Consider the following 20,141-nt stretch of genomic DNA (forward strand, 5'->3'; position numbering starts at 1 on the left):
AGAAAAATTAGGACAGTCACAAATTATAGTGCAAATATGGTGTGAGACATAATTTGTGAGTTTTCTACACAATGAAAGTAGCTTAAAACCTTTAGTAAATTCTCCCCTTCAGGCTTTACAGTTTTACTATTTCATTTCTGGAAAATGCTTCAAATAATGCATTTCACTTTAGTTTAGCAAACTGTATTACTCATGACCATAGAGATCCACAGAACACAACTACTGACATGATATTCTTTCATAGAAGACATATCAAAGAACAAATACAACTTTTTAATGTCTAATGTGGTTGGGTGATATTGATTAAACAAGGAAGAAAAACAAACTTATTTTGATGGCATGATCGATTGCTACTGCCCATACTGTGGAGGAGAACGCTGCACATAAATGCCGTGATTTCCTTCACTGACGAGCAGGCACTTGCTGGGAAGGAACGTTATCTTCCCGACAATCGCCTGGGCCCTTCATTCATTGAATGAAAGGAAGTGATTATTATGGGCAGAATGAAGGGTACCTGTTGTGTTGTACCTCTTTATATGATTTATAAAAGTGTGTTGCAAATCAGAGATCTTGTTAAGACTAGACGCATTTCTTTCCTGTAATGTTTTCAGATTATATACAAATAAACATATCCAATCCTATTGTATTCATCAATTAAGACAAACATTTGCATCATCACCAAGCATGTCCTAGGCATTAATACCATCTTCTTTTTACACTGAGCGTTCACAGACCATTATTCATATGTACATTAATAAAAGAAAACCTACATGGACAATGTCTCTGCAGCTGCAGCAATGACCTTTTCCGTTCTTTCCAAGAAAACTGGAACGCTGATTGTATCATCTTCAGGTAAGTCCACCAGCAGTGTGTCAGAAATGTCCAGAAGTAACTTCTCAATTCGGCAATCCAGAATGTCAGAGGCTTCCTTACAGATCTGTTCCATCTCTCTTAGAGAACTGTAGACACTAGTAATGTCTGGAATAATAATAAGTCTAATTGTTTAAATTATGAAAAAATGATAAAATATTTTTGTATATTATGTTTTACCAATAAAACACAACATATATCACAGTAACTAGAGGAGTAAATAAGCTCCAGAGCCCAGGTCTGACCAGTCTTTTTAAACCCCAATAGTAACGTCCCTGAGAACTACTAAACGTTTAGCTTTTTGTTGTTTTTCAATTTTTTTTCGATAATTAATTATTTTGACTTCTGTAAATGTAAAAAAAAAATAAAAAAATATAAGCTTTCAAGTTTGATCAACAAGTGAAGATTTCAACACTTAGAATTGTTTTAGAGGTAAAAACAAAGCTACATCTACTTGCCTTCTCATTGCAATTGGGGATGCTTGATTTGAGAGACACATATCCATGTTCCTGCTGAGCCGCCATAGGAATAGTTTAGAGATAGACACAAGATCATACAGCCGCTTCTGTAATAACGCGTCTCTCAAATCAAGCATCCCCAATTGCAATGAGAAGGCAAGATAGATGAAGCTTTGTGCAGAGTTCACTGATCACAATGAGGGAAGACTGTAAATTAAGAGAGAATATGACTGTGTCACTGCAGGGAATACCCCTGGATTACAAAAAAATCTACTTTTTATAGTAAAAGCAACATTTTTTGTCTGGCCAAAATTCAGCATATATCTGGGAAAACAGACGGATTACCGCCGGATCCCATTACAGTAAATGGAGACTTGGAGGTGCATGGTGGAATCTGGCTATGCACAGTACAAATGTGAACCCAGCCTACAGGCTCCTTTATATTGCCTGATGTTTGAACATATTATTGCTAATGAGCATTTGTACAAACGCTCATTAGCGATAATCTGTCAGTGTAAAGGTGTCGCTGATTACCCAATGAACCAACACCTAAATCGTCATTTGCCGGAAGCAGATAGTGCTTTCCAAACAGCCTCTGCTGCCAGCAAGCAATGATTCTGTATGGGGGCAAGTGATGGCATTGGCGATCGTTCCTCCCTATATTGTGGAGGAGATCCCTGCATGTAAATGCAGCAGTCTCCTATACTGACGAGAAGTGTAAAGATGCCTTTAGGGCTCCAATGTAGTTAGAATTTGAATTCCATCATCCCTGCACTACATATCCCAGTGCACCCTGCACTGCTCAGTTTTGATCATTCCCTTTAATCAATGTTTCCTCCACTGCTCGTTTCTAGTATTAGCAAGATCACTGTGGCTCTTGCTGTCAAGAGAACCCATTCAGAATATGAAGATAAAATGTATTTTTTTTTTTCAGCATTAAAACGCAAGAAAAATTATACAAGTGTGGTATCATTGTAACCGTACTGATCTGGAGAATGAAGATAACAGGTCAATTTTACCACACCACATAGCATTTTTTCCCAATTCTACCTCATTTGGATTTTTTTTCTGCTTCCCACTACATGGTATGCTACCGTAAATGGTGCCATTAGAAAGTACAACTTGTCCCGCAAAAAATAAGCCCTCATAAGGCTACGTGAATGAAAAAATAAAACAGTTAGGAATATGGGAAGGTGGGGAGTGAAAAACAAAAATACAAAAAAGGAAAATCACAGGGTCTTCGAGGGGTTATAATGTGATTTCTGGTACAAAAGTGGTAAAATATAAAAACTATATAAGGACCCATTTACACTGTGAGTTTTACAGCTTAATTTTGGCATGAATAGCAGTGCCTAAATTCTAGCGAAAACTGCCCGCGGCCGCATCCTTTCTGTCTGTCACACATCACAATGAGAGTCACTGATGAGTAGGCTTCAGCGAATCAATCTTTTGATCAGAGATTTGGAAGTCAATTCGTTCAAAAACTTTGGTTTTAAAGCTGTCCGGAGACCTGTCTGTACAGCATTAAAATGTATTTCCTCTGTGGAGGCAAAATTTGTTTTACCCGAAGTCGAGTAAGACTTCGGTGAATTAATCGATATTCATTTCTGCTTCTTCAAATACATTTAAAATTAGGAACCCAAAGTCAGGTTTGGTAGCGAGGTACGAAACTAAGTTTAACTCCATGGAGCAAATACATTTTATAGCATTAAAATCAAGCTGTTTGACTGAACAGACTTCGGATCGATGATCCAAAGCTCGATTTGCTCAACATTAACCCAACGATGGCCGTGGGTGGATTTTCGGTGAAATATCAGGCCAAAATACGCAAATAAATACGCGCATAAACTAATGTCAATCACTGCATGGTGAACAGCGTCAAAACAATTCCAGAATTGTATGTTTATTTCTCAATCTTACCAATTAAACTATATATTAGTCTGCTAAAAAGAACCCACAAATAGTTCCATCAAGGACTAAATAAAACAGTTATGACTCTCAGATTATGGCAACAGAAAAAAAAGTTGTAAGATTAAAAAAAACGATAGACATTTGGTATCACACAGTGAACCCAAGAATTCTGTCCCCTATAAAGTGGAACATAAAAGCGATCAAAAATAATTATGTACCCCAAAATGGTACCAATGCACTCTACAGATTATTCTGCAAAAAAACAAGCAATCACACAGGTGACAGAAAATCTTAAGATTCCTGCTTCTTCCTAAAGGCTCAAAACTGGTGGGTCCTTAAAGGGTTAAAAGTGAATGATTCATAGGCAATGATTGGGTACTTACATTTTTCAATATTCAGGGAGGTCCAAGAAAGCTGGGTAAGGCCTGGTGATATAACCTCTTCAATCTGGCTGATAAAAGGTGTCATAAGTGGTTTGAGCAGAGTTGGAATTCTGTTAGTAAAAGACTGATAGTCCATCAGCATATCTTCAAGCCTAAAATATAAAAAAAAATAAGTTGAGTCATAGGCATGTACTGAAAACTAAAACAGACGCGTTAAGTGTTAAATATTATAATCTAACTACAATTTTATCTTGCCTGTGCCCAGGGCTAGGGAAATGTATAAGCAAAATAGGCTGCTGGTTAGGACATCATTGGGGACCATCATGGACTAAAAAAATGTAAATTTTAATTTGTACATCATATTAGATGCTATGTCTGAGGTCCGAGCTGCAGATAAGGCTGTAATGCTGTATATGTCACTAGCATGACAGGAGACGAATGATTAACTATCAAACAGCTATCACACTCAGCTTCAGGAACCAAGGAGCAGGGACATTCCTAAGCCTCTGCTTAGGCTACTTTCACAATAGCGTTTACATTTTGCAGTATTGAGATCCATCATAGGATCTCAATACTGGAGAAAAACACTTCTGTTTTGTTCCTATTCATTGTCAATCCAGCCTGCCGGATGCAGCAAAACGTATGCTATCCTGATCAGTCTTAAAAATGCCTGATCAGTCCAAAAAATGCATTGAAACAGATCTGGCATTCTTTTTTTTCACCTGCGCATGCGCAGACTGGAAGGACAGGTCCGGCATTCTGGTATTTTGAATGCCGGATCCGGCACTAATACATTCCTATGGAAAAAAATGCTGGATTTGGCATTCAAGCAAGTCTTCAGTTTTTTTCGCCGGAGATAAAACCGTAGCATGCTACAGTTGTCTCTTTTGCCTGATCAGTCAAAATGACTGAACTGGAGACATCCTGATGCATCCTGAACGCAATGCTCTCCATTCAGAATGCATGGGGATATGCCTGATCAGTTCTTTTCTGGTATAGAGCCCTTTTGACAGAACTCAGAGCCGGAAAAGAAAGACGCTAGTGTGAAAGTACCCTTAGGCTACTTTCACACTTGTGGCAGGACGGATCCAGCAGGCTGGCCTCCCTGTCGGATCCGTCCTTCCTCTGTTTCACCGTATTGCCGGACCGCCGCTCCGTCCCCATCGACTATAATGGGGACGGCGGCGGCGCTGCAGCACAATACGGCAGTACACAGCGAAAGGCCGCTGGACTAAAAGTCCTGCATGTCCGACTTTTTAGTCCGGCGGTCTCTGACCGCAAACTGCCGTACTGCGCCGGAGCGCCGCCCCCGTCCCCATTATAGTCAATGGGAATGGAGCGGCTGTCCGGCAAAACAGCGGAAGGACAGATCCGACAGGGAGACCAGCCTGCCGGATCTGTCCTGCCGCAAGTGTGAAAGTAGCCTTAGTGTGCACCTATAGTGCTTTGCATTTGAGTAACAGATATCTTGCAGAAATCGGAATTTAACTTTAAATACTGGGGAGACATCACAGAACTCAATATAACTACAGCAAGCATTTAGAAAATTACTTAAATTTTTTATTTAGATTCCAGTAGTAGAATATTGATGACCTTTTCTCAGGATAGATCTTCAATATGTGATCGGAGGGGATCCAAATTCCACCAAGCAGCTGTTTGATCAGTGGGGGTCCAACACGGTGCAGTGCTTGGGAAGCTGCGAGAAGGCCGTGGCACTCACAGGAGCTAATCAGATAGGTCCTCGGTAACAAAATCTTGGAAAACCCCTTTCAGCAAGTTGAAGATGAAATGATCTCCAAAAGGCATAAAGTTAAAGATGGCACATTACCTTTGTATTTTAATTCCATTTTGAACTGAGGAAATGGCAACCTGAAAACACTTTGCTACCTTCCTATAGAATTCTCCTGCTTTGTGGGCCTCAACCATTTTCATTTTCAGGGTGTGAGGCAGCTGCTTAGAAGAACTCATGGCTACTGTATTTTGAGACAAGGTTAGAGGAGTCTGGGTATTTATAAAGCTTTGAAATTTGCATCACATGGCCTTTCCCAACGATGAATATGAACAAGTCTTAACCATAACAGGTTATTTAAGGTCTGAGACCTCGGTCAAAGTTATCTGAGCACTCAAATTTCCTTTGGTTCCCATAATTTTGCAAGGTACTCATTTCCTTTTTTCACTCAATAATTGTACAAAGCAAAATAATACACAGATATTGCTTAAAATGTTGAAATGTGTGTTTCATCTTTAACATTGTGCCTTTTGGAGATCACGTCATCTTCAACTTGCTTAAAGGGATTCTGTCACTTCTTTTTACCCTATAGAGCTGCGGAGATGCACGGCTAGATCGCCGCTAGCATGTCCGCAATATACCTGTCCCATAGCGCTGTGTCCTTTTATATAGAAGTAAATGAGCCTGGTAAGGAGCCCAAGGGGCTGTACTAACTGTTCTGGAGCCCAGCTATGCCCCCTGTGAAGGAGCCCAGCACCGCCTGTGTCCTCCGAATCTCCACCTTGCTCAGAGTCAGATCGCCGCGAGCTTGCGCATGCGCAGTGCCGGCATAGTGTTCCTTCCCTGTGCTGGCATCAGCATCAGGGAAGGAACTGCGCATGCGCAAGCTTGCGCATCGCGAGATTACGCCAATCTAACTTTGTAAGCAAGGTGGAGATTCAGAGGACGCAGGCGGTGCTGGGCTCCTTCACAGGAGGAGTGGCTGGGCTCCAGAACGGTTAGTACCAGGCTCATTTACATATCTATAAAATCATTTTTTAAACACAATAAAAGCACACAGCGCTATGGGACAGGTATATTGCGGACATGCTACCGGCGATCTAGCCGTGCATGTCCGCATCTCTATAGGCTAAGACGAGGTGACAGAATCCCTTTAACTATTCACAGTAACAGTAATTTTAACCAGGGGTGCCCAAACTTTTCCATTTCACTGTGTAGATAGATAAATATTTTTTTAAATGGTATTTAACTGTTTTTTTTTATTTTATATTTTTTTAGCTGCCTTAGGGTACTTGAACCTGTGAATGTTTCTACTATACTCTGTAATACTTCTGACTTTAAGTCTATAGGGAAATTTACTGACAGAGACTTCAACATGGCAGGCTTAGGGGCCTAAAAAAGGTCCCAGGATGAAATGACCAATACCCAGCACTTCATGATTGCATTCACTGGGTGCCATACAGAGAACTGAGCTCCTTCCCTCTGTGTAACCTGTTAGATGACATGGTTGATATAAATTGCAGCATTTGGGGAATTTAACTGCCAGGATCACAGTTCTATCCGCACAGTGAGAGCAGGGTGCCTGCTGCAGAGTACAGCTGGCACCTGCAACCAATAGCAAGGATCCAGCTATTGAGCCCGAGCCATCACTGTTCTGTACTACGAGTGTTAACCTGATAATAGTACAGTACATCAGGTTGAATATTTGTCCCTGAAATTGTTTGCCCCTCAAAAATTCTGATTTCCTAGAAACAATGTTACAAAAACATTGAATTCTGTGTCATTTTATTAAAGTTTACCTTACATTCTAAGGGTCCATTCACACATCCAAAAGTGTTTTGCGGATCCACAAAACACGGACAGCGGCAATGTGCTTTCCGCATTTTGCGGACCGCACATCGCCGGCACTATAATAGAAAATGCCTAATCTTGTCCGCAATTGCTGACAAGAATAGGACATGTTCAATTTTTTTCGGGAACGGAATTGCAGACCCGGAATTACGGATCTGTGTTTCCGGATCCGGACAGCACATCGTGTGGCCCCATAGAAATGAATGGGTCCGCAATTCCGTTCCGCAGAACAGAATTGCGGACGTGTGAATGGAGCCTAATGCTGATATTGATTGAATATGATAAAATATATATATGGCGGTAATGATTTTATGAACTTATGACAAGTGTAAACACCCAAAGCTCAGAGGATTCATTTTTATGTATTATTAGCTCAACATATTTTCAAACATGGGGAAGAGCAAATGACCTAAATCGCCATGTAGAGAAATGATAACCAATTAGTTTGGTTCTGAGTGTAAATTTCAGAGACAAACAACTCCTTTCTATTTTTCATATGTGAACTGTTTAGATCAATCTGAATGATACATTTCAAAATAAGGTATTTTCTCCAAGCTTCACTACTTCATTACACTGTAAACCATTAGCTTTATAGTCAATGAATCATTTATCTTTAATTGCACTAAGTTTTGCAAAGTTTGTCTATTAACCTCTATCAAAGGCACAGTGGAACCATGCACAGCCAGACCCTCCATTTCATATGTATATACTGTCTCTGAAAACTACCAGGCCAAATAAGCACTTTGCAAGTTAATAACAGAGCCCAAAGAAAGACAAACAATACCCACATTGTGCCATCACAAAAAACTAAAGGCACAGTCCCATACTTTGCCAATAAACAGCCCACAAATACAGCCCAGATACAGACAAACAGTGCCCAGAAAGAACACATATGGGCTATACGTGGGCAAGTATGCAATATGTTGACTAACTATGGTACGGTGTAAATATGGTGAAGAGTTGGAGGTTTCAGCCATCTGGAGGTACTGTTGCACTCTATGCTGGAAAAGTATGTCTCCACATAGTATTTATGGAAGTCTGCACCTACATTTTACCTATGAGACTAACACCAATGCACTGTAGGACACTTTCCACAGCATTCATGTATTTCTCAATACTGTCCAATATTTTTTTATATTCGAGTCATGTCTCAAGGCCTATTTAAAGGGTTGAACATTGACTTACAGGATAGCGGCCTTACATCTGGTGGCATTAGCGGCAGAGCTTGTTAAGAGCTCATGTGCATCCCTTTCTTCCCAGAATTCCAGAGGAGCATCTATAGCCTATAAGTCTCCTCATGCCGATTAAAGAGGACCTTTCATCACAAAATGTAATGCAATCTGAAGTCACCATGTTATAGAGCAGGAGATGCTGAGCAGATTAATATATAGTTTTGTTTATGGGGAAAAGATTCAGTAAAACTTATTTATACATTTAGGCCCCTTTCACACGGACGAGTTTTCCGAGCGAGTGAGGTGAACGGACCCATTCACTGGGGCTGTGCAGATGAGCGGTGATTTTCATGCATCACTTGTGCGTTGCGTGAAAATCGCAGCATGTTCTATATTCTGCTTTTTTCATGCAACGGAGGCCCCATAGAAATGAATGGGGCTGCATGAAAATCGCAAGCATCCGCAAGTAAGTGCGGATGTGGTGCTATTTTCACGCGTGGTTGCTAGGAGATAATAGTGATGAGCAACCCCTGACCCCATTAAAGTAAATTCACTGTATTATTTTCCCTTATATAATAGCATTCCTAATACAGAATGCTTACTAAAATGTCGATTGAGGGGTTAAAAAAAAATATATACTCACCTCATCCACTTGATCGCGCTGCCGGCATCGTTCTTCTTCTTTCAGGACCTGCAAAAGGACCTTTGATGACGTAATCACGCTCACCACGTGGTGATCATGGTGATGTCAGTGCAGGTCCTGCTGAATGAAGATAGAAGGATCTTCTATCTTCATTCAGCAGGACCTGAAAGAAGAAGAAAGAAAACGATAGTGGCTGTGCGATCAAGTGGATGAGGCGAGTCATTTTTTTATTATTTTTTAACCCTCAAGGGACATTTTACTAAGCATTCTGTATTAAAGAATGCTATTATTTTCCATTATAACCATGTCATATTGGAAAATAATAAAGTAAATGGACCTCATACCTATTTATTATCATCTCCTTAGCAACCATCCGTGAAAATCGCATTTTCGGACTGCGGATGCAATGCGATTTTCACGCAGCCCCATTCACTTCTATAGGACCTGTGTTGCGTGAAAAATGCAGAATATAGAACATGCTGTGATTTTCACGCAACGCACAAGTGATGCGTGAAAAACATTGCTCATGTACACAGCCACATTGAAGTGAATGGATCAAGATTCAGTACGGGTGCAATGCATTCACGTCACGCATTTCACCCGCACGGACAAATCGCCCGTGTGAAAGGGGCCTAAGGGTTATCCTAATGTGAAGCATACTTTAAAAACTATTTGAATCCATGTGAGAAGATTAGGTTTCATTTAGTCAACAGACGCTGCCCAGAATTTATATACAAATCAGCATTATGATATTTCTGTGCTGACTGTCCTCAGCTAAGAATAGCGCATTACTTGAAAGATCCAGCTTGAAATTGCTGTTCTTCTAATAAGAGCATCCAAAGTTACAATTGGATGTGACGGCTTCCCAGACATTGCTGTGCGTCTGGCCCCCTGCCAAACCGGAGTTGCCCAGATGAGATGGCAGTGTGCGCAGCCCCAGTGGAGGACATAGATGATGAGAGAGTGCTGTTCAGTCCAGTGACCCAGATCTAATGACAACACATAGGGAGGTTGTGCTTCATTATTATTTGCAAACCTGGTAAGTACAGGTCAGAGTTTCCACTGAAAATCTGCAGCTTACTTATCCTTGGTTGCTCATGTCAACAGTAATCTTCCTCAGATGCTGTATGGAGCATCACAGTAATCAGAAGACATACTGTACAGTACAATACTGGATTGCACTGTATGTCAGGTCACATATGCATTCTTTCAGCTCTAACTGGTCAGCACTTATCTTAATATAGGGACGAGCAGTTGTAATTACACTGCACCACTGCTACAAAGGAGATGACGCCTAAGTAAACTTTGAAGAGGAAGCAGCTGATTGGAAGGGGGCTGGGAGTCAGACCCCACAGATCTGATATTGATGACCTATAATCAGGATAAGTTATTAATATTAAGCCACTGCACAACCCTTTTAATTTATATGGCCACTGGTGCGGTCACATGACTGGGGGACACAGCAGAACTGGTGTCCAAATTTTGAAACAGATTCTTATGTGTGAGGAATGTTCAATCATGTTCATACAAACATTTACATTTCTTTTTTGGTGAGTGGACAAAGACCCTAAAAGGGTTGTCTGGGAATGTCGACAACCTGCCTCCCCTACTGAAAGGATCTTGCTTACCTGCTCCTTACTGCTCTGGTCCTCTGCACTGGCTCCCACGTCTCGATCTTTCTTCCCGTCCGGGGTTTGTTTTCTTCGCTCTCCTGGCATGTGTATGGTCACCTGATCCTCTCCAGCCAACTGCTGGCTTCATCGAAGAAGACACATCACTGTTGAAGCCATGGTTGGCTGAAGAGGAACAGGTGACCATGGCCATGCCAGGGAGGAAGAAAACAAACCCTGGAATGGAAGATGGAGACCCAGTGCAGAGCACCGGAGCATTGGGGAGCAGGCAAGTATGATCCTTTCAGTAGGGGATGCAGGCTGCTGGCACCTGTTAGAAATTATGCATTCCTAGACAACCCCTTTAACCAATTCAAGACCCGGCCATACTATTCCCTACATAAGCAAATACATAAAATATTTGTCTTATTCAGCCATTAAAATATTTTTTATTGTAGTATCTTTATTTTTATATTTTATGGGGAAGTCTGTTTTTCCTTTCTAATAGCATAATAGCACAAAGTGCAACTAAATACATTTTAAAATTGCATGCGTTTTCAGTTACAGTTGTTCTTCTTGCTATAGGTGATATATAGTTTACGGATCCCGGTGGCAGGGCTACAAACTGCAATAAGGCCTGGTGGTGGTATTCTTATTTTTTCATTTATTTTACTTTACAGTGTGTGACCCCATAATGTTATACAAGACCACTGAGTTGCATTTTAACATTACATTTCTGTTTTTTGCTGTAACTGGGGATGATATTAACACCAGTTACAGAAGACATACATTATCTGAAACTACACTGCTTGGCTAATCTAGGTCTGCTAGAACGAAGGAGGAAGTGTCATGGCCGATTTCTGATCTGTATACACAATGCTCATGAGGGCTGTATATACAGTGATATAGCAGACAGGGATGGTAAAATAAAATGTCTCTGCCTTCCATATGGGGAACCCAGCTAACACTGACACTGGCCTTCAGAAACCTTTGTGCTGTCCTCTCTGTATAGCCTCCTCCCCTCCCTCCTTTGCATTCTGGCTTCACCCTTCATCTCAGCCACATGTATTCTGTTAGCTGCTCACAGCATGATTTTTTGACCCTTCCATTTGTTCATCGGTGTATAATCTGCACAGTTTGGAATAAACTTCTTCACGAGCTACAATGTGTCATTTGGATCGAGTCACTGTCAGCCAATTCAACTAAGATTGATGGTTACCGCTATCTCATCACAACTGTAAGTTACATAGATCACACTTTCAATGCTTAGATTAGAGAGGCAGAACATCCTTACAAAGATAAATGTGGACCAGCCAGATATTATTATAGTCCATGGGCAGTCCACAAGTCGTTAAAAACTATGAGAATAAAGCAAAATAAGTACTTACAAAAGCCACTCAACTTTGTATGTACATTAATTATATATAAAAAGTGCAAAAAGTTGTTCAAAGGTGAAGGTGAAAGGCTTTAAAGTTTTGCAGAACTAGTAAAATGTAGGTACTAGGATCATATATCATACCATAATTTCAAAGTGCTTTATATTCTAAGTCCTTACAATGAACCTGTCACTATTCTTTTTGACAGCCTTCCCAATGTGAGTGAGTTAATTTAATACAGGTTATACTGAATCTTTTTCCACAAAACTACTGTATGTCTATCAATCTGTAAAGTGAAGGTCCCTTTATACAGGACAACACAACAGGAGATTTTCAGGAAGGAAGTGTTCCTTCCCAGCAATGGCATGCTCGCTAGTGGAGGAGACCGCTGCATTTACATGTATGCGCAGTATGGGGAGGAGCGATCGCACATGATAATTTTTGTGTCTGCGTGAATGATCTATTACCTAAAGAATGAGCGCTTTGCTCGTTCGGCGGCATATTTACACTGCCATGAACGCTTGTTAGCAATTAACTGTGGGATTCTCAGCCCGTGTAAAGGACCCTTAAGGAAGAACAGGAATTCATCATGGCTCTCCTCCGCAACAGATTACTTGTACTAATAAAGCAACACATTCCAATTACAGAAGCATAATAACAAATTGCATTTTATGCAATCCTCTAACAGCATCCACAGGACTCCCCATATCTATTATTTGCGTTAAAAAAAAACATGTGCCCAACCCAGCCTAGCTGTTCTCACATTTGTAAAGGATTTTAACCCCTTTCATTGTTGGCTCAGAGTGCAATATGGTCTATTTCTCCAACAGTATTACAGAGTCATAAAAACATTGTAAATATGTTAAATAAATGGAAAGTTAATAAAAGAGACATGAAGGTGAGGGATATTAGGGATCTTGACAGAATATGTATTGTTGTTTTTGTAAATTCGATTTTCATGGAGGAGGCAAATGATTTTCCAGTGCATGCAGGCTTCCAACCAGGAGGAAACACAGTCTAGTCTGTAAATAATTAATGAAGCCCCAAGGATAAAAGAAATGTTAGTATTTTGTAACTCTCTGACGTGACAGTTATAGTTGCACGGATTTGTCATACTACTGTTGTGTTAAAACGCAAGCAAAAACCTGAAGGGTAATGGTTCTGGGTCTGCTTAAAGGGAACCTGTCACCTAGAAAACGCATATTAAACTGCAAGCATTACCTTATTGCAGTCTGTAGCAGGATTCCAAAGTTGTCTGTGTCTTTGCTGTAAGATGCAACAAAAATCTGAAAAGAGACTTTTATTCACCTGCCCACGCTATGTAAATTATCGTCTTGAAGTCAAGAGCGCAGCACATTTCTCACCTGAAGTAAAACTCACTGGGCCCTTTCCTGTCCCTTAGTGTTTTATTGATAGAATTCGAGTGTCCAACATTGAAGAAATCAGAAGTTCTATCAATCAAATGCTAAGGGGCGAGAAAGGAGAAGCAGTGAGCTCACCTACAGATGAGAACGGTCCTTCAAGACCATAATTTACATAGCACGGGCAGTTGAATAAAAGTCTTTTTCAGACATTTGACGCATTGTACAGCAAAGACACAGTCAACATTAGAATCATGCTACAGACTGCCGTAAGGTAATGCTATGGGTTTTATAGGTGACACGTTCCCTTTAACAGCAATGAACCTAAACATAGACATAGAAATATACAAATGCAGCTCAATGTGAGTACCCTGCCAAATAGTACCATAAGGGTCCAATCACACGTCCGCAAATGGGTCCGCATCCGTTCCGCAATATCGGGAACGGGTGCGGACCCATTCATTCTCTATTGGGTCAAAAGAGGTGCGGAAAGCACACTATGTGCTCTCTGCATCCACATTTTCTAAGCGTGGCCCTGAACTTCCGGGCTTTGGCCCTGAACTTCCGGGCCGCGGCTGCGCAAAAAAATAGAACATGTCCTATTCTTGTCCGCAATTGCCGGGTGTATTGCGGATCCGCAATTTGCAGATCCGCAATACACTACGGACGTGTAAATGGACCCTAAATCTCAGCTTCAGGTATGTGAGAATAACCAGCACGGGACACTTAAAAATAAAACAAAATCTTTAATTAGATGATTGTGAAAACAAGGCTTAACCCTCTAGTGTTAATTCAAAAACAGGCAGACCTCTGCCAGATTTCAATACTGGAATTAGGAATGCAAGTGTGAAACAGGCCTAAAACATAGGTGCGTCATATAGGGCGAAAAATACAGTATGTACTATTTTACAACCAGTCTATAATAGGATTGGTTTAGTCTTAATTTAGACATGCTATCTTGGGCCTTGTTCTTACATAAACTTGTATGTTATAGTTTGGTACATATTACCGTACAATAGTTTAATTGTAATTCCTTCCTAGTGTTTCCCTTATGTCATATACAATTCAAGCAATATATTCTCAGTTTTTCCTTGCCCCACAGCTAAGGTTCCTCAAAGTAACCACTCTCAGAAGCCTGGCCTATAGGACAGAAAAGTACTTACTTCAGCATTACATAGCTCATTGCAAATGAAAGCTGTTTTACGCATTGTAAAGGTGGAACATATAGATGGAACCTATACATATTCATGGCATTTGCTGTTACACTTAAAGGGGTTGTCCAGGTTCAGAGCTGAACCTGGACATCCCTCCATTTTCACCCCGGCAGCCCCCCTGACATGAGCATCGGAGCAGTTCATGCTCCGATGCTCTCCTTTGCCCTGCGCTAAATCGCGCAGGGCAAAGGCATTTTTCTGAGTTCCGGTGACGTACCGGGGCTCTCTATGGGGCTGACAGGAACCCCGGTGACGTCACCGGCACTGATGGGCGGGATTTGGCTCTGCCCTAGCCAGTAAAACGGCTAGGGCAGAGCTAAAGCCCGCCCCTCAGAGCCGGTGACGTCACCGAACACACTGCTGGGCGGAAGTTACCGCCCGGCAGTGTGTTATTGTAAACACAAGAGCCTGTGCCCTGCGCGATCTAGCGCAGGGCACGGTAGCGCATCGGAGCATGAGATGCTCCGATGCCAGGCTCAGGAGGGCTGCCGGGGTGAAAATAAGGGTATGTCCGGGTTCAGCTCTGAACCCGGACAACCCCTTTAATTACATTCATTCTTTACACTATTTCAGAAGAGGAGTCTATTCTTAACCACTGTCAGCTTGGGGTTTTTGCTGACAACCACATGCCTTTGCTCTGGTTACTTTTGATGCTGCAGAAATTCTACTACAATTGGTTTTCATTTTGTAGAAACGTGGACGGGGCTTCCGGTTCCGGCGCCACCATGTGAAGTCGCTTGGAAAGTGAGCTCCCCAGCGACCTACCACAAAACGAGTCATCCTGCCCGTGCGCCTTCTTTTCTGGAGTAGCGAGAGGGAACACAGGGTCCGACAACGTTGTATGGATCGGTACCTTGTAAGCATGGGCAAAAAACTAAAGAGCAGAGTGCTTTCATCGCCACTGCAAGAAGACTCAATGCCTTCCAATATGGTGCTGAACTCGGGCGCAGCGGAATATGCTGTGGCCCAAAACCCGCCGGAGCAATTAAATGATGGGACGGGGGGACAGAACATCTGCCACTGTCCCTAACGGGTAGAAGTCATCTTTATTAAGATGATCTGTTTCCTGAAGCTCTTATACCCCATGCAAACGTTGCCACTACTCTTAAAACATTCAGACACCAAAGATATCCAGTCACTGTTCACATCATTTCTTTGGGCGGGAAAAAAACCCAGAGTGGCCCTATCCAAACTAATGTTGCCCAAGTACCGGGGAGGTTTGAACATCCCAAACATACGGCTATATAATCTTGCTTGTCTATTCAGGCATTGCCTGGACTGGACACATAAGACTCACTATTGCTCAGACCCTATTTTTGAGCAACAGTTGTCAGCCAAATGGCCGTTGGTTAATTTACTCCACACCAGGAGGCAGGCACTCCCACCTCATCTAAAACACTCACTGATATTGAGAGATACCATAGTTGCCTGGAAAGAGGTACGTAAATTAGCCAGGAGACCATTCCTAGCTTCCAGGAACATGGAACTCTGGAAGCACCCAGAATTTCCCCTGGGAGCACAAAATCAGATGTTCAAGATCTGGAGGACCAGAGGAATACACACATTTCTGGACATGCTCCATGTTTCTGATAAGAGATATCTGACATTCCCAGAGTTATGTGATAGATTTGGCCTTGAGAATCACCAGTTTTTTGCTTACCAGCAAGTTATCCATTTCTGCAGGCAAAGACTGCTTGATGTATCCAGTGAATGCATAAATCAATCGTTGGCATTCTCTTTAGTGCACAGGGATGCTAGATACTCTATTTCACAAATATATCACATAATGAGAGAGTCAGTTGATAGGAAAGTAGAAGCTGGTCTTTTAAAAAAATGGGGGAAGAAGCTACAGGCGTCATTGCCAGTGGAGGAGGTTTTGTGGGGGTGGATGAGGGTCTGTAAAGCAGTGCCCTGCGAGAAATGGAGGGAATCACATTTCTGCCTCATGCACTCTGCGATTTATGCATTCAATGTCTCAAGACGGCCACCTACAAACGATTACCTAATAGCTTGCCCGAAATGCGGCGCCGATAAGGCGGATTTGCTGCACTGTGTGTGGGAATGTGCGTCTGTCCAGAACTTCTGGAAGGCAGTATCAAGCTGGGTTAAAGACACATGGGGAGAATCTCTAGCTCATAGCCCTAAGATGTTACTTTTTCACGTATTTGATGATACCTCCAAGCCCAGGTTAATAGTAGATGTGGCCCTGTTGATATCTCTTTGTGGCCTTCTGAATAATTGGCTAAAACCAGATATCCCTCAAATTGGTGAATTAATTTCCCAGATGTCTCAATTTATGTACATAGACAAACTTGACACGGAGCACCAGAAAGAGAAAAAAACTAAGGGATTTTTCCGCAAATGGCAAACCTTTATTGGAAAACATATCCCACGGAGAGATATCGAGGAGCTGATGGCATCTTTCAGATATACTGAGTGGTATTCGAGGGCGTTACTAACTCGAAGCTTAGGGAAACTTGGGGTGGGTACTCGGGGGTCCTAAATATGTGTGGGGGGGGGGGGGGAGTAGGAGCAGACATCCTTTGGGGAGGGGTGGGAGGATTAGGGAAGGAGGGATGGGAGGGTGGGGAGGTTTGCTTTTACCCTTTGTTTTTGATACATGTATTGCACTGACTATGCTACCTCAATGTATTTGCACTGAACTACATTTTTTCTTACTTTCTTATTTTTGGTTTTCTATAATCAAAATATGTCATGTATCTTTTCTTCACCTTTATGTGTCATGTAAGATAAATGCCATGTAAGATGATGCATTATGAATAAAAATATGTTTCAGAAACGTGGACACCATGCAGAACATTTTTTCTCAGACAATTTTTGTTTTGTTTTGTTTCTTTTTCTATTTGGTGTTAAGCCGCAGCAAATGCACTCAATGCCACAGGACAACTGTCCATCATTCATCACTAACATTTTCAGTTTTAAATATCTTTAGGTGAGGAAAACTAGATCAGAGAAATTGTATCTGAGCTTATAACCGAAGAGAAAATGTAGCGTCCACAAGGAGAACAGTCACAGACCGCTATAGCAATTTATCAGCTTCCTCAATACAAGCTGTCCCACTTAGGACAAGGACTAATGAGCCCAAGTGTAGTTGTGCACAGTGCTGCATAATTTGTAATTATTAACTACATACATGAAAATATTATGATAGATTTTACTTTAAAACTTATATACGTACATAATATATACATTCATTTCTAGAACAAATACAAAACTTTAGATCAAGAACTTACTTTATTTGTTGCATTTTAATCTGCTGCTCTCTAGTGGCAATGCTGTGTATGGCATCTGGGATTTCAAAGCCCATCTTATGAAGATATTTAGTTTCATATAGAACTTCCAGAACTATAGGATCCAGGTTAACATACAGTTCCTACATATTAACAAAACAAGTATTTAATATAGTTTAAAGTATTAGAAAATGTACCAGCCTTATCATGAGAACCTAAGTAATAAAACATATTGTAACTAAAGCAATGTCTGACAAAAGCTTCACTGGTAAAGATTAAGTTGTGCTGCACTAAATACCTTTGTGTCAGGGTGTCTAACCAACAAAGATGCATACAGTCCAGTTTTGGCCACTTCCACACATTTGCACCATCCTCTGTAATAAAGCAGCTCAAACTCCATTAGGACAGCAGCCATTTTGTTGTAGCTCCGGATAATTTTTTTCATTTCAATTCCCTAAAGATAGGAAGCAGGCTTATATCATTACAGAATATTATATAATATAGGACTAGTGGGTGCTGTCTATCGCAGGGTTTATTCATACATTACAGATTTGTAGTTGTAGAAATGTTTGCAACTGTCCCATTCATCTGAATAGGGTCGGCAGAAATCCATGCACATGCTGCTGAAACAGCCCTATTCAGATGAACAGAACAGATTTTCAGTTGTAGACTTGTCTGCAACATACCTGTTGTGTGTGACTATACCCTAACATGTACATTTAGCACATATATAGAGGTCATGGGCATCTGAAGGGTTCTGACCTGCACACTCCCATGTATCCATTCCCTCTGGCATCCTAATAAGCTCAGTTACTGGGCAGATTAGGTACTGATGACCACCACAATCGTCCCATCACAGTGGTCATAGAGAAGTAACATATTTTGGTATAGGAATATGCTTGATTGTACTATTAATCAAAAAACTGTAGCAGGTAAAGTTTATTTTTCATGTTTTACCATATTTTTTGGACTATAACAAGCACTTAGGATTTGGAGGAGGAAAATAAGAAAAAAAATATTTTCCATCAGACCTCAGAGCAGGCCCCCATTTTTCATCAGACATGACGGTGCACAGCGAAAGGTCATAGTGCGCGCCTGTGTGCACTACCTCCTGCCGCTGTGTGCAGTGAGAACACCACAGCAGGACCCGAAAGAAGACCAGAAAAGGTGAGTATAGCCAGCGCAGCGTTGCCCTCAATCCTCCCCCATGCCTCACACATGCTAATGACCACTTCCATAATGGAAGCAGTCATTAGCATTCAGACCATAAGATACACTGACACTTTTCTCCCATTTTTGATGGGACAAAATTGCATCTGATAGTCTGAATAATATGGTAACTATTTGTCCGCTCATAATAAAAAAAGTGGAAGTTATTAAGTTATCAGTCAAGAAGCGAAAAGTAGTTAAGATGTTATCATTTAAAATAATGCATACAGAAATAGAAACTATGACTGTGGCCATTGGTCATAAAATGGTTAATAAAATAAACCCATTAATGTTGACAATACATTAACACATTTTATTGTCCACAAGTGCACCCTTTCTCCATCAGGTCTGTTATACTATATATTTATCTAACATGCCCGGGGAGAAGTAGCAGGTAGTTTCATATCAACTTTAGCTTCAAGATGGAAATAATGTACTACTAACCTGTAAAAGCTCCGATTTTGTTTTGAGAAATCTCATTGGCTGGTCAATTTTTCGGTAGAGCTGCCGAGCCCACATGATTTTCCCTGTTATCTACAGTTGGAGATAAAGATAATTGTACACCACTTTTCCAATACTGTAGCAAAAATACATTTAAATTCAAGAAATAGCAAATAACACCTGTTCTTTTTGTATCAAAACCAGCAAAGTATATGTAAAGTGCCATGTCATGAAAAGGTCACATGGATGTATATACAGTGCCTTGAAAAAGTATTCATACCCCTTGAACTACCCCAATCTTTAAAAAATTATTTTATAGTGATTTTATGTGATAAACCAACACAAAGTTGCAAGTATATGTGAAGTGAAAAGAAAATAATACATAGTTTTCAAACTTTTTAATAAATAAAAATCTGTAAAATGTGGTGTGCATTTGCATTCAGCCACCTTTGTGTGATTTATTCTCAGTAGAACTATAGCTGCTCTGTGAAGGCCTCAGAGGTTTGTTAGTTTTGAGAACATTTAGTGATCAAACAGCATCTTGAAAACCAAAGAACACACCAGACAGGTCAGCGATAAAGTTGTGAAGAAGTGTAAAGCAGGGTTGTGTTATAAAAAATATCCCAAGCTCTGAACATCTCACAGAGTACTGTTAAAGCCAT

General features: G+C 41.0%; 1 protein-coding gene across 2 annotated transcripts in view; it reads right to left on the minus strand.

The window, feature by feature from the left end:
* The window catches only part of LOC122939661 (dynein axonemal heavy chain 5-like), a 337,492-nt gene that overhangs the window by 202,785 nt on the left and 114,566 nt on the right, over positions 1–20,141 (minus strand). For both annotated transcript variants that reach the window (XM_044295816.1, XM_044295814.1), the window contains exons 18-22: positions 19,483–19,572; positions 18,128–18,283; positions 17,833–17,972; positions 3,623–3,774; positions 771–978 (exon numbers count right to left, since the gene is read on the minus strand). In XM_044295816.1, coding sequence (XP_044151751.1) covers positions 771–978; positions 3,623–3,774; positions 17,833–17,972; positions 18,128–18,283; positions 19,483–19,572 — 746 coding nt within the window. The remainder of the gene's footprint in view (positions 1–770; positions 979–3,622; positions 3,775–17,832; positions 17,973–18,127; positions 18,284–19,482; positions 19,573–20,141) is intronic.

Source organism: Bufo gargarizans, chromosome 5 (assembly GCF_014858855.1).
Source record: "Bufo gargarizans isolate SCDJY-AF-19 chromosome 5, ASM1485885v1, whole genome shotgun sequence".
NCBI classification, from domain to species: domain Eukaryota; kingdom Metazoa; phylum Chordata; class Amphibia; order Anura; family Bufonidae; genus Bufo; species Bufo gargarizans.